This window comes from Pteropus alecto, unplaced genomic scaffold (genome assembly GCF_000325575.1).
Source record: "Pteropus alecto unplaced genomic scaffold, ASM32557v1 scaffold143, whole genome shotgun sequence".
Classification (NCBI taxonomy): Eukaryota; Metazoa; Chordata; class Mammalia; order Chiroptera; family Pteropodidae; genus Pteropus; species Pteropus alecto.
In genome coordinates, this window is record NW_006434828.1 from 4,426,288 (window position 1) to 4,441,284 (window position 14,997).

At 54.6% G+C, this 14,997-nt stretch overlaps 1 protein-coding gene across 1 annotated transcript in view; it reads right to left on the bottom strand.

Annotated features, from left to right (window-relative positions):
* HDLBP (high density lipoprotein binding protein) overlaps window positions 1-14,997 on the bottom strand; it is a 62,981-nt gene that overhangs the window by 19,690 nt on the left and 28,294 nt on the right. Inside the window, exons 2-11 of the mRNA XM_025045435.1 lie at window positions 11,164-11,228; window positions 9,893-10,004; window positions 8,027-8,184; window positions 6,699-6,914; window positions 2,538-2,744; window positions 2,234-2,449; window positions 1,589-1,795; window positions 1,354-1,461; window positions 342-446; window positions 3-34 (exon numbers count right to left, since the gene is read on the bottom strand). Coding sequence (XP_024901203.1) covers window positions 3-34; window positions 342-446; window positions 1,354-1,461; window positions 1,589-1,795; window positions 2,234-2,449; window positions 2,538-2,744; window positions 6,699-6,914; window positions 8,027-8,184; window positions 9,893-9,968 — 1,325 coding nt within the window. The 5' untranslated portion in view covers window positions 9,969-10,004; window positions 11,164-11,228. The remainder of the gene's footprint in view (window positions 1-2; window positions 35-341; window positions 447-1,353; window positions 1,462-1,588; window positions 1,796-2,233; window positions 2,450-2,537; window positions 2,745-6,698; window positions 6,915-8,026; window positions 8,185-9,892; window positions 10,005-11,163; window positions 11,229-14,997) is intronic.

Genomic DNA, 14,997 nt, shown 5'->3' on the forward strand with positions numbered 1-14,997 from the left:
CAATGTTGATCTCCACGTAGTCCATCCGGTTACTCTGCGGGAGGAGCACAGAGTGCGTGGGGACGGGCTCCCGCGCCCGTGGGGGGCCAACCCTCCCCGACCACTCAGCTGCGGGAACTGCTTCCGGTTCGCCCTCGGGCCCCTCTGAAAGACTCTTCTTCAAATGAGGACCCCTCTACCCACGCCTCCCTGGGACTCTGGCAGCTTCCGACTGCCTCAGAACCCGTCACTCGCAGACGGGACAGCCCTTTCGTCCCTGTGAGTGACGTGAGGTCTACCACGCGGCATGATCACAACCCCACACTTCACCAGCACTCAGAACACTCGAAGGGGCACCTTACCAAGTCCTTCACCATGGCTTCAATCTGCTCCCGGGCCACGTTCACATCCTCCGTGGGGCCTTCCAGCGTGATCTTGTCTTCGCCCTCTGTGAACTCAATATGAACCTACCATACCAGGATAAGCAAAGGGACAGTCAAGCCAAAACAGCACGGCGGCCGAGCCTCCAAGATCCGACAGATGCCTTCCTAGGGCAGCTTCACGTGAAGGACTGTCCACAGACACCACAAAAAGGGGGCTGGGGGACAACCATTATTTCGGTACTAAATACTGTGGGGTCTGATCATCTGCCAAAAACGGAATTGCAAAATCCTTCACACTGTGCCTGCCACCGAAACCACTACCTTAAAGCCGATCAGCACTGTGTCTGCCTGTACCGTTCTCGCTTTCGGAACGGCTGCTTAAAGACAGACAGGGGTGCACGTTTAACCCAAGCCAAGCTGCCTGAAGGTGGTCCACAGACAAGCCACTGGCCCCTGGTTTTGTAACATGTCAGGTAAGGAGGTAACACGTGACAGGGCAGTGAGGGAGGCTGGCCCCATGAAGCAACTGCATCTGTGTCAACCAGGACTTTGATCGTAGGAAAAACAAAGTGACTAAAGAACAAATGGGAAACAAACAGGACACAGCACGAAGGACGTGACATCTGGATTTCCATCCTGTTTAAGTTTACTGGGAACCACTGTCCCCTCCGGAAAACTGAGAAGACTCAAGGACAGGGGTATGGAGGAGACAAGGCCTACGAGCCCACATTTCACTGAGTTCTGCTCTGTACAAGTTAGGGACTTTTCATGCATGATAACTAAATGAAACGTTCCTTAAGGTTTTCACTAAACCTAGCAATACGGATTCTCTCTTGTTAAAAAAAAAGAAAAAAAAAGAACATATTTTTTAGAATTTCAAATTTTGAAAAACGTGCCATGGTCTTCAAAGGCACCTGACAAGACAAACAGCATCAACAAAACGAAGGACAGACACAGAGGACAGACCACACGGCCGACAGAGCTCCCCCACCTTCGGCATCTGCTGCGTGACTCTGGCCAGGTTCTGCCCTTTCTTGCCGATGATGAAACGGTGGAGCCAGGAAGGAGCGGACACGGAGGAAACTGTGAAACTGTTGGCCTAGGAAAAGCAGGACAGGACCCTGAGGGTTTGCAGAGCGCAGGCTACGGGGACTCTGGCAGGGGCGCACCCCACCCGACAGGGCGCTGGACCCCTCACCCGGGCTGGAGCTCCCGGGGAACGCTACCTTGGCATAGACCTCAGTCAGCGCCTGCCCCAGCTTTTCGGGCTCGCCACGAAGTATCACCGTCTCCGAGCTGCTGTCGGAGGGTGGGATCTCCACGGAGACTCCCGTCCGTTCCAGGATCTCCTGCAAGCAGTTGCCCTTGGGCCCAATGACGTACTTGTGCTGGGATTTCTTCACCTCCACTGCGATGGTTGTAGTCTTTTTTTTCTAAGAAAGAGCACCATCGGGTGTGAGAGGAAGGGACACAGGAGGGGCAGGTGGGGACAGCAAGTTGCCACCAAAAGAGAGGGAGGGAGATGACTGGCCCCAGGCGGGGCTTCCTCCTCAGGCGCATGCCCCGAGAACGCGAGTCCAGCCCAGACTGACAACAGAGTCCGAGGAGCTGAAAACACCAATTCCTCTCCCCAAATTAAGGAACAAGTCTCAGACCTCGAAGTCACTTACTGGAGCCAACGGTTCACTCTAGACGTGATCGGTTCCGGCCAGTGCGTCCAGCCCCGTGGCAGCCCCAGGCCAGGGCGGTGGGTGAGAGTGGGGGACAGTGGGGACAACGCCCAGCAGAGCTCTGCCCACTCGCCAGGGACAGGGAGATGGAGGGCTGGGCCCTGCCTGCGCGCCACTCCTGCACACGGGGACTGCCCTTACCTTTTCTTCATATATCTTTTTGATCCGAGCCACGGCCTGAGCCAACTGCTCCTTCTCCCCCGTGAAGACGATTTCTGTCCGGTTGACGCTGGGTGGGGGGATGTTGATGCGTGTCCCTGTCTCCTGCATGATCTCAGTGACGAGTCGATTGTAAGGCCCAGCGATGAAGGGGTGGAACGCTTTCTCCACCTCCAGCCTCTCCACAGCGCGTTTGTCCTGGAGAGGAAAGGACGAAGCTGACCGTGGCGCTCGAGGCCCAAGCCGAGGACACGGCTTCCCGGGGTCAAGGCCGAGGCGGCCGCACCTGCTCGGCGGAGATGAGCAGGACTTCGTGGCGCGCCTTCTCGATGCCCTCTTTGGTGCCCGTGATCCTGATCTGGTTACTCGCGTCATCTGGGCGTGGGATCTGGATTTTGGTTGCAGTTTTCAGTTCCAAGTCTTGCAGTTTCTCTCCGTTTTTGCCAATAACAAAGCGATGGTGTTCTTTGGGGATGGCAACAGTCGCTGAGGCCTTTAACAGGAAGAGAACCAACACGTCTGCAGGGTCTGAAAAAGCTGATTTTTCCAGGGTCGTCTCTGGCCTGAGACATGACCGGAAAGCAGGGACACACGGACGTGGCAGACAGTATTTGTTTCCGGAGTACTGGGCTATTTCTTCCAGATGGAAGCCCTACGTCTAATAAAAACTCTTCTCCCCATCTCTTTACAATCAGTTAAAATAACAACTCATCTGAGTAAAGAAAATGGAAATAATCCAAACCCTTCATCCCATGTCAAACTGCCAGAAATCCAGCAACTTCCTGAGGTCACAGAGTAACCTGGGAGAAAGGCGGAGGCTTCATTTTCCTAACTCTGCACAGCTGAGAGCCCGTGTGGTAAGGTTCCCACCAGTGGTGCAGCAGAAAGCACAGATCGGCTAGCTTCCCTTTTCCCCACGGGGCACAATTTCACAGTAGACTATTCGACATTCACAACAGAAATGTGAAACTGTGTCACAGAGGCAATCAAAAAGGCCCGCACTTCCCAGCTAGCGCAGAAAGCAGGACCACTGGCCCTTATGCTATGATGCGATGAGGCTCATTCCACAAACCGGTTGTTCAATATTCGGAAACCCATTTATGTAATTCATATTATTAGACGTATGGAGAAAAAAATCAAATGATCACCCCCACAAAATGTAAACCCACTCATGACAACAATCTGCCAGAAAACAGAGACCAAGGGACATACAGCTGGCCCTTGACCAACGCATCTCTGACCTGCACTTACACGCAGATTTTTATTTTATTTTTCACATGACGAAACACACACATGCTCCTCGGCCCAAAGCTGCAGTTAACGGGCAAGCGCTCGCGAGGGCCGTGCACTGCCCTGCCCACAGCACGACCTGGCCTCCCCGCAGGAGACAGCGAAGCAAACACATGGCTGGGCAGGAAGCGGCTCAGGGCTGCATTGCCAGGAAGCGAATCTTGGGGACACCACCAATGCTTCACTGCGGCCTTGCTGCCTGGAGCAGGGAGCTGAAAGTGGGATCCAGAGTCGACAGCTTCAGCTTAGCTAAACACCAGCCACAAAACGCAAAGGAAAAGGCCGCCCATTTTCCAACAAGCAAAAGCAAAAAAAAGGACAATGAAGGAGCCAGACACAAAGCCAGCAAGAGAGGTGGAACGTGAGCGTTAGGAAGCCGAAAACAGCCCTTAGAAGATCTAGCGCAACTCTTAGCAAAAGGTTAATTAACATCCATTCAAATCAGTGGCACTGATGACTGGACAGACATAGAAACAGATGAAACCGGACCTGTACCTCGCACAATCCATGGTAAATTCCACACAGATCAGAAACGTAATACCCTGAACGAGCACCAGAGAATATACGAATAAACTTTCTTACAACCCAAAATGTAAAAAGCTTTCCAATAATGATTCAAAATAACAAAATGTTTAAAGAATTTGACTGACGGAGGGTTTTTAAGGGGACCCCTAACACACTGAGCAAGATGGACGACTTGAACCTGATAGAAAAAGATGACAGGACAGTGCGCAGAGAGTACGCGCAGCCCCAAGGGAGGGACCCGGCTGTCAGGGCAAAATGACACCTATGTGCCCCTGTGACTCGGCTACCTCACGCTTCTAGGGCACCTGTGCTGAGACACACTGGGTGAAACAGGAAACAGCGCGTGCACAAGGCTTCGCTGCGACAGAGCTCATCAGAGCAGAGTCGGGAAGCCACCCCAATGGCCACCACAGGGATGCTCGGTAAGTAGAGCGTCGGGCAGCCATCTAGAAAGGCGAAGGAAGTCATTTTTTGCAGACACCTCCAAAAATACGTAGGGAAACACGAGGTGTGGACCAGCGTTCATGGCGAGCATCTTTGGCTTCTATTCTCAAAGTCGAACAATGGAAGGGTACACCGAAGACTAAGGACGTCACCCAGCAGGGAAGGTGGGACAGGACAGGGTGAAGCAGCCGTCTTTGGATGTCCCTGATTATACAGCTTGCGGTCGTTGAATGTTTAAGTAACTTTTAAAAATTGAAAATAAACTAACGCAAATGACCCTAACCGTGTATCAAGATGACAGCATAACTAAGCACCGAGAACCACTTCAAGTGACTGTAAAACCCCATGGTCTTTCACCTTAACTAGAAGTACTAGGTTGAGCTCATTGAATTTCCTGGTAAAAACGTCCAGATTTCTTAGATAAATGGCTGACCCCAGGTCCATGGGCGGAAACAGTTAAGGTCCATCCACACTTCTGTCAGAAACAAGGACGTGACCGGGGATGAAGGAATAGTCTTGTCCGGAAGCTCCAGGGGGCCGGCCGGGAGGGCCCCAACCACTGGCCAGAGACACGGCAATGTCAGCCCAGAGGGCACCTGGTGCACACGTCACCAGCGGAGACGGGAGTGCACCAATTCAGTCTAAAACCTGAGGGGAGAGGGACACGGCTCAGTTATAACCCGCACTCCCCACGCGACAGCTGAGGAGAGAGCCCTCCACAGGGACACCGACTGAGGCAGGACGAGCAGCTGCGAAGCCGCCACTCACAATTCTGACGGGTCAGGTGGCCGAAAGCGATGCGTGAGAACGCCTGAGCAAAAACTGACCGCAGGCTTCGTGACGGACGGATTTGGCTGAGGGCACCTCTGTCCCCGATCGATCTTGGAACCAAACCAAGTACACGGCACCTCCCACAAGTTCTCTTGCCAAACAAACGAGCTGAGCGAGAAAGTAATCGAGCCCCTAAACCAAACCACCAGGTCACAGGAGAGATGATGCGTGGGAGCGAACTGGACACCTGCTTGTCCCACAGCCAAACGGCATTAGGAAAAGGGGCGGAGGGGGCAGCGCCGAAGAATGAGGACTCGAGGTGCCACGAGCACACACAGCAGGCACTGACGTGCACACACCATGTGGGCAGATGCCTTTGAGATAATGACAGCGGACCGCATACAGACGGAAGTGGATACCGATGGATCAAGAAATTACTACTAATTTTAATAAGTGCACTAACAGCGCAGTGCTTACAGAAAAAAATGGAAGACTGAGGGGCACCGCGCTGAATTATTTACAGGTGAATGCACATCTGGGATTTGATTTAAAGCAACTGGGGTCGAGGGGCAGGACGAATGAAGCCGGTCGGGGACGAATGTTTTCAAAGGGTCCCCTCCCCGGTCCAGTGCTCAATCACAAAATATTCAAATATTCACCAACTAGTAGATAACAGCAAAAGTCTCAGAATGCCACAACGTGAAGCACTTTGTACACACTTTCCACTTCCTGAATTTAATGACAGACCTCTCTGAAGCCGGCAGGGTAGGGGGCTGGCCCAAGGCCCATGGGCTGAGGGAGGGTGAGAGCTGGCTGGCGTGGGGTGGAGCTGCTCCTCCCTGTGAAGCCGGCCCATGGCCCTCCGCCTCAGACCCCGTCTTCAGACTGCATGTCCGCAGGTGGTGGGAAACACCCCCGTTTCTAACGAAAACCACGGAAACTGTATCTCTCAGATGACATCTAATGATGCTTGGTCTCTACGTGACTCCTGTCCGGGAGAAGTGCACCACAGGTCTACTCACTAGTCCACGGGTTTCCTAAGAAAGGCCAGCACCGGTGCTGGCCCGCAGCGGACTACGGAACCGGTCACCTCCCGAGTCTGAGGCCTGGAACTGCGTGCTCACCAATGAACCACGTGCCGACTCTCGTGCCTTGCACTTGGAACGGCAGCCTGACACCGGTGTCCTTACCACACCACTGAACAAGCTCAGTTCAAGAGCCTCAAACCCTGGGACACTTAACTTCCGGTTCATTCGCCTGAACAGCACGAATGGCAGGTGTCCCAGTTCTGTTACTGCACCAGTAGGTTTCCACCAAAAATGCCAGGAGACCCCAAATGCTGCTGCCTGGCTGACCATGGCCTGGCCTCCGAGGGAAGGGTCGGAGGCAGCTGGGGCCGTGGCCGGCGACCACCCACCTGCGTCTGCAGTCTTGCAACGATGTCCTTGCGGGCTTTCATGACGGCGTCCAGCTTCCCGGAGACCATGATGGAGAGGCCCTGGTCTTTGGCAAGAGACAGCTCCAGGTGGGCGCCAGTCCGCTGCATGATCTCGAGGCAGATCTTCGCTTGTTCGCCTTCTCCAAACTGGTTCATGTCCTTGTACTTCCTCTCCTCCAGGGGCACGTGGAACACCTGCGCAGGGGCGGGCAAGCAGGAAGGCGAAGCGATACGGGAGGGAAGGGCGGCCGTGTCAGGGTCCGGCGCCCAGCGGCCGAGTCTGCGCATTCCCTCGGTCCCCGCCCCCCACCGCTGCTCTGAGGCCAGAGAGCAGTCCAGAGGGGCACAGAAAGGCCCCCTGGTGAAGCGGCGAACTACGACCCAACGCGAAGGAACTGCAAGGGCGCCTCAGGTAACGGCAAGTGCCGTGAGGGGAACAGACAGGGCGGTGCGGTCGGCGAGAGGGGCTGGGTGGAGGGACCTTCCGCAAGAATCAGAGACGCAGCTATCCTGGGAGGCGAGGAGGGGTGAGAGACAGGGTGAAGGCATTAACAGAGAGGCAGCTCGGGGAGCAGTCGGAGCGGGGCGGGGCGCAGGTCCCTCAGCTCGCCTTCAGGGAGGTGAGACGCCAAGGAAGGGCTTCAGCTGGGCACACTCACGGCTGGTTCAGGGTCCCCCCAGCTGCTCCGTGCAGGAAAGGGTGGAAGCAGGAGGAAGCAAAGTGACCCCCGGTTTGGGGCCTGAACCATTAAGTAGAACATGGTGCATTTAGCAAGGTCAGGAAGACTGGGGAGAGCCCGCTCCATCTCAGATGCCCCCAGGAAGGCAGAAGACCCAGGATGCATTTGCTATGAGTCTCGGGCTTAGGGAAGGGGCTCTCTCAGTGCACATGGCCCAACATGAATTCACAGAGAAGCGCTGAGCCTGCCAACACCCCAGGTTCAGGTGGCAGGGTGACGTCGGCTAGTGGTGGTGGGAAGGCCAGAAAAATGGTGACACCGAAGCCAAAAGGATAAGATTGCTTCAAGACAGTGGGACAAGAGGTAGACCAGACAGATAGGTTCCCGCGGGGGCCGGCGACGTAGAAGGCCAGGGCAGCTGGAGCAGACACTAGACTGCAGAGGACCGAAAACCGGTGGGACGTGGGGAGCCTCAGGTGGCTGTGCCCTGGGGAGCTGCCCCAGGGGTGGGGGCTGACTTAAATTGTCACATCCCAAAGCACTCTCTTCTCTGCAGGCTCCGACCCCCTTTCCTGAGACGCCGCCGCCGCCCCCGCGGAGGGACAGGGGAAGACCACCGGCTCCTACCTGAGTGATGACAGAAGCCTTGATGGGCCGGATCTTGTTACCCCAGGCGCCGGCAGGTTCCTGCGTGCTCTCCGAGCAAGGTGCTTTCTCAGGCAGCGGGGGGAAGGCATCCTTGTAGGTCGGAGGGTCACTCTCTTCTTCTGAATTCAGAGTGGCAACTGAACCAGCCAACATAGATCAAGAGGAAGTACACTGCCTTCAACGTCAGATGGAAAAGCACTTGGAGAGTTTAAGGTCAAAAAAAGAACACTACCTGCTCGAGTAACAGCTCCCCCATCTCCTCGTTCAGTCATGGGAAGGGCCCCAAGAGGCCACCAGGCCGAGCACCTTCAGGTTCAGTGTGTGGACCCAAGGGGCCAAACCCTGCCCTTGGCACAGCCTCCCTTGTACTGGTGTCAGCTCGGACACTGGGCGCCCCACTCCTCCCCTGATGACTGAGCCCCTTGAAGGCAGTTTTTGCACAGAGATTTTTATGCCCTGAAGTCTTCTAATGCTGCATTTAAAAAGCACAGGTACAACAATGCCCCGCACAGGGCACACCCTGAAACTGCAGAGCGAAACAGAGGTTCGGCCGGGCGCGGCTGCGAGAACTGCCTGTCTCTACAACACTGAACGGAGCTCCTGTCGGGACTTCCGGTCTGAGCTCCCCCACCCCCTGCAGGGAGCACCTGTGGGATCCAGTGCCCTAATCACTACCCAGGTCCGCCCTGCATCGTGCCCTCAACGTTCAGGTTTTTGTCCCAATAACCAAGGCTCCATGAAAGCAAGAGTGTGAGTGTTTTGGATCAGCCCAAGTGCCTGGGGCTGAGCGTCCTGTGTGGCAATGGCAGGGCCCTCTAAAAAACCACTGTGAATGGACCTGAGCACAGGGCAGGCGGACGGCCCTTAGAACCAGGTGGGCCGCCGTCGTCTGACTCGGTTTACCACCACTTGTAGCCGGGTGGCTGTGCTACCCCAGACACTGACGAAGTAGCAGTCAGTGCCCTGCATCCGGCCATTTAGACAGGGGGATGATGCAGACCCACAGGGCTGCTGGTTCAGCTAGAAAGACCCAGTCCCGTAGGCACTCAGAGACAAGTGACCAGCAGTGCCTAGGTCACCAAGGCCCTGGAAATGAGCATGTGACACGTGGCCAGAGTGAGTGTCACAGTGAATTTTTAATCTTAATAACATTGAACCTAAGGACTGATACTAAGTTCAGCTACTAGAAAACTTAGGAATATCGGAATAATTTGGAGTACAGTAATTTGCTCTTTCACCTGAAAATCTTATCAAATCTAAATATAAAGGATTTTAGAGGAAAATCTAGCATTCAAATCAAGTTGTCCTGCAGTTGTAAATACATACCAGCTCCTCAAGGAAACAAAGAAAGTAAAAGATCAGTCTTACTTCTACCTTAAAGAGATGTTAAAATGGCAATGTTTTAGGCCTCCTGGCTTGTATGCTATTCCTCTGGGACACTAGTGTCCTCGATCTTGGCCTGCTGCGTTAGAGAACTCACGAGTCAGGGCCCAGTGCTCTGGGGACGCTTCACAGCCCAGATTCAGGTCCACCCAACTGTGGAACAGCAGCTTTGAACAGCAGCTTTGAACAGAGAATCCCACTAGTTGCCAATGGTCAAATTCACTGGCTTTGCAGAAAGCTGTCCACGTCTTAAATCTCACTGTGCCCAGCTTCCCCCGTTGCTCATGGCCACGTGCACCCTGCACACAGGGTAGTGCAAAGCACAGCAAACGAGCTTTTGCCCCTGGCCCTATCCCACACCTACAAGATCAAAAGGTGCTTTTGGAAGGCCACATATTTGACAAGGGCTGGGAGGGAAGGGTGTCTGAAGAGCCCGTGAGAAGAGCATGGAGGGGCTGTCACCTCTGATCTGTTGCGGAACCAGCCCACTTCGGTGCTCAGCAAAGCTCTCTTGGGTCAAAACGGCAACGGAGCTCATGGTTGATCTGGCGCCTACACACAGTCCGGTGAGCCACTGGAGTGGGGGGAATGGGCCAGAGAGAAGGAAGTCAGGGCACAGCTGGCTCTCAGCCATCTGCGAGACTGATGAGCTGTGAGCTTCAAACAAGAATTCAATTTGCCTCACAATCGCTAATGTAAGGTGACACTCCAACTTTCACCCAGTGAAGAATGCAAGTAAAGGAGGGTCCTTGGACAACTGTCCCCTCAAAAGCTGCCCTGGAACTGGGGAGATGGAGGCTCTGGCGGAGAGGACCAGAACCAGGATTCCCCGGGCAAGGACAATCTGCACGCCACCCAGGGGCCCACTGGAACCCACCACGTCTGACCTAGCGACACAGATCGACATCTGGATAACTCTATCAGCTCTGTTACTTCTGAGGCTCATGAACCTAGCACCTGACAGCTAATCGCACAGCACAGGGCCGTGAACTGAGCAGCCCCTTATTGCTGACAGTGACTGGGGAGGTGGGGACAGACAGCCTTACAGTGCTGGTGGAAACGAGCGGTAGCAGGAAACAGCAGGAACTGCCCAGGGGAGGGGCATTAAGTGCCTCTGACACATGCGGATGGGTTTTTCTCCAGTCTCCTGTTACCCAGGTGTGGGAGGTGAACCTGGCAGGCCACAGAGTTCCTCAGGGCAGGAACCAGACACCACCGAGTGCCCTCCTGACCTCCTGCCCTCGAAGCCACAGCCCCCGTCATTTGGAAAACGGGGCTCATTTCACACTGAGGCGGGGGGTGTCAGCTCCTTCCCCAAGTCTGGGCGAGCCCGGGGCTGCTACAGTGAGCAAGAACCCCTCGTCACACAATCACGTATGGAGTGGCTCGCACCACCTTGGAAAGAAGGATAAGGGGGCCGAGTAATTTAATTAGAAGAGAGAATTTTTGCATCTGTTTTTTTACGACTTAGTAAGACCTCTCTAAATTCAAGAAAATTAAGCTGTACATTAAAGAGGCAAAATCCAAATTCAGATAATCCTGAGCAAACATTATTCACATTTAAGAAGAAAAAGGTAAAAATAGATGGAAGCAGATGACACATCTGAAGGGCACGCGTGGACACGAGTGACGCTCTCTCCAGAGCGACTAGAGACTTAAGGATGAAGCGTGACGAAAAAAATGCACACACGGCCGGGGGACAGGAAGCCTCCGGACAGGACAGTCAAACTTACCAGCAAAACGGTCAACAGCCAGGAAGTCCGTCCCGAGGCCACCTGGGTCAGCCCGCCAGCTCCTGCTGGTGTGGGGCGGGGAGGCAGAGGGAACAAGGACCAGGGAACAGTTACTTATCTGTACCCTACAACCCAGATCCTTCTGCATCCCAACTAGAAAAGGTCAGAACGTTACTTAAACTTTACTGATACTTAGGCAATCTTCTTGGGGAAAAAAATGGAAGCTCCGGTCCTAGGCCATTCGCTTCAAACAAAACGTATTCGAGTAAAATCTGAACCATCTAGGACTTTGACAGAGTGACTTTTCCAGGGACCTGAGGGGGTGATCCCATAAGTACCAAAACTTTTAAGGTTCTGTGACATCGAGTGTGGACCTTGGGGGTCCATTCTAACCAGGTCACAAGACAGCAGGGTTGGAAGGAACCTTCCACGGCAGCCAGGGGAAACCAAGAACTGCTCTGTGAAATAAGAGGGAAGTCCTCAGGGGACTTCGGGATACTGAGGCTGCCAGGTAGGCTACCTGCCGCTTTATGCAAAACACCACACCACACGCACTCGATAAGGTGTGATAAGCTAGGCGTGGGTCTAGAGTGGGAGAATCGACGACAGTAACAGAACACCCTACCTGACTGGAGAGTAACACCCCCAGATTCCCACCCACAGCACCCACGGTTCAGGAGCTAGGGAGACAGTCCATGGCAACTGGAGGGCTATCAGAAGACGCTAGATTTAAAAGCATCTTACTGTCCCAGCTGCGCTGGGGATCTATGGCGCTTCAGGATTTTTAAAAATCTCAACGCAGGGCTTGAGTTCCACGGGAAAAACACTACCACCCCCAGGCCAGAGCCTCGGTCCCACCGGGTGCATAGATGCACCAAGCGAAGGGGAGATGGTGCAGCAAACTGGCCGCGACTACCCATTTCGGAATTGTCTCCAAAAATTCTAACATGAGAGTTTTAAAGATCAAGGCGAGGACAAACACCTTGCCATGGAATCAGGGTATCAGAGGAACACATCCACACAGCTGGCTGACAGGTGTAAAAGGTGACAGCTCCCTGAGACTCCCAGGGTCTGGCTTGCCCACACTTAGCCAGGCCAGAAGCAGGACGGGATGCTCCAGGTCCAAACACTGATAGGGGAGCCAGGCCCCAAGCCTCCAACGCACCTTACTGGGGCTGCCCACGACCTTCCACCCGAACAGCCTCCAACTCCAGGGTGTCCCAGGCACCAACGTCATTTCTTAAAATCCATGAAAATCTACCCCTTAACAAACCAAGCTCGCCCCATGACCACAGCTGCGTCCAGACCCTCTCCTCTGCGCTGCCACTGACCAGTCCTCTCGTTTTCCTGGGCAGGCCTGTCTTTAATGCCCGGTGATAGGCACACCACAGCCTGTGTACAGAAACTGCCCACGTCTGCTCCAGCCATGGATCTGTGACAAGCCAATCCCCACCTGCACCTGGCGTCACGTGGAGGTGGAACGATTCCTGCAGCCTTCCTCTGACATTGCTCACACATGTTTCAGAAGTCCTGGCCAGATAGCCCTTCTACTGAGCCCTCGGTGTGAGTGGCTTAAGCAAGAGGCAGCACCACAGCCAAAGCTCACGCAAGGGAGGGCGAGCCTGTCAGATCCTCTGGCGCCCCACGTGAGCACAGCCCCTGGGCGGTTGAAGAGGGGCAGAGGGACCTCTAGAAAACTGCAGACTGGTTTGACAGGGTACACTGGGTCTCCAGTCTCCAGATTTCAAATGGCAGTTTGAATCTGAAATGTCACAGCTGAATGGATTAAATGGAGCAATAGATTTAACATCTAAGGTTCTGATATCATCAAATGAGACTACTGTTGTTCTTATAAACGTCTCAAAACCCCATCTTTAAAGAATCCATTTCAAACATGCCTCTGATGACCCATGTGCAAATGCAGACCTCAGCCCCACCTGAGGCTCGGGTCAGGTCTGATGATAGCTAGCACTCACCCCCACCCACTGGCTCTAGCTCTCCTTCCCCAGAAAGCACCCAACAGATGGACTCCTGCTCCACGCAGACCTCACCACAGAGAGCTGGGCTGGGCAGACTCTGCGCCCAGCTCCTTCCTTGCTATCTGTAGTTCCCAGGAGGCCTCAGACAGGCCCCAGGCCCCGGTCTCTACAGAGGCCAAACATCTGTGATCAGTCCCTCACTGGATCTAATAATGCTGCTCAAATCGGGATGGAAAGGGACCTCACACAGCACTGTCCTGCAGTCTGTGCACTATGAGGGACAGGGATTCCAAGGGAGCCCGCGCCCCACCTCTGTCCTCCTCTGTGCAGCTGTCACGTTGTGCCCAAACCTACAACTTCTCTGCCCCGTCCGGCCACAGAGAACAAGTCTGCTCTCTCCCACCAGACTCCTTCGGGTGCCTGAAGCCCTTTCTACCTCCTCCAGTTATTCCCAAGACGGCCCAGTCCCTCCGTCATTGTCATCGCTCTCAACTCCTTCCCCTGCACAAAGCAGGCAAGTCCACCCGAGACAAATCTCAAACTATTCTCAACCTGCACTTTAAGCTTTGTTTCTCAAAGTGTAAATGTCCACAGCAAAAAAAGCCACATCTCAAATTAAAAGTACGCAGCAAACAGAACTAGAAGAGGAGAGTAGACAATAGTCAGGTTCTTCTCTTCCACCCCAGGGCACTGTCAAGCACTGTGGACTCCCCATGTTGGAGATGTGGCATCACCACATATGTGGATCACATCTGAAACTCGGTCCTAATAAACGCATAACAGGAAAGTCTTTAAATGAAGGGCTATACTTTTCTGCTTCTGAACAAACAACTATAAGATTCCTTTGTGACATTCTGCCAACTATATATTTAAAAGGAAAAGTCTTTGCAAAAAGAGGACCCGTGAATAGTAGTCAGAAAGAATGTCACCTCTGCCAGTAACGAGACCCTGAGTGCTCTCAACACTCTTCGTACAGACAGGACCGGGTTCGGAGGGCCTCAGAAACCTCCCGCCAGCATCCAGGACTTTGCCCTCTCTGCTTCCAAAACTGAACTTACTTTTATCCCCACAGCAAACTTGCAATGGAAACTTTTTTCAAAGTACTTCTCAGGACCCCCAAATCAGACTCGCGACTAAAACCATAAAATCCGATGGGCTGAAAGATCACAAGGCCCAAGCCTCAGAAAGACCGAGCATACGAGGAGCATACGAGGCCCGCCGAGTGGCGAGCAGAAGGCTGCGTGCGTTTCGCCAACTTCTGCAAGTCGGCACCATCCAGCAGGAGGAACTTTCGCAGATGCCACCTCAGCACGGCCCTCCCACAGGCCACGCGAGCCCGCGGGCGGGGACAAGCTTAAAGGGGCAGGAGCACGCTCAGCCTCCCCGCCTTCCATCCAAATTCGGTATTTTTCCGTAATGTGATTTTCGTCCGGGACCCTGGGGCGCATCCAAGTCGTGCTCCAGCCGGAGGAGGGCAGCGGGCCCAGCCCGGACCGGGCGGCAGGTGGAGGTGCGGCCCGCATGCTAGCCCCCTTCCCCCCTCCCCGCCGCTGTCCCGGGGCTCTCCTGCGGGACAGACACCCGTGACACCCCTGCTGCAAGCTGGGGAGGGGGTCCCTGGGAGGGGAAGGGGGCACAGCCAGGCCGCCCACGTCACCGACCTGGGTCCAGGTCGGCCGCCCCTCCCCCCGCGCTGGGACCGGTGGGGAGGGCACGGGGAACGTGACCGGGCCCCCGCTGCCTCGCTGTCGCTGCGGGGCTGGCGAGGGGCCGGCAGGCGCGGGACTCGGGAAAGTTTCTCGCTCTTCCCTTGCCAGCGCCGCGGCCCATGCGCAGTGGTGACACGTAGCCGGCC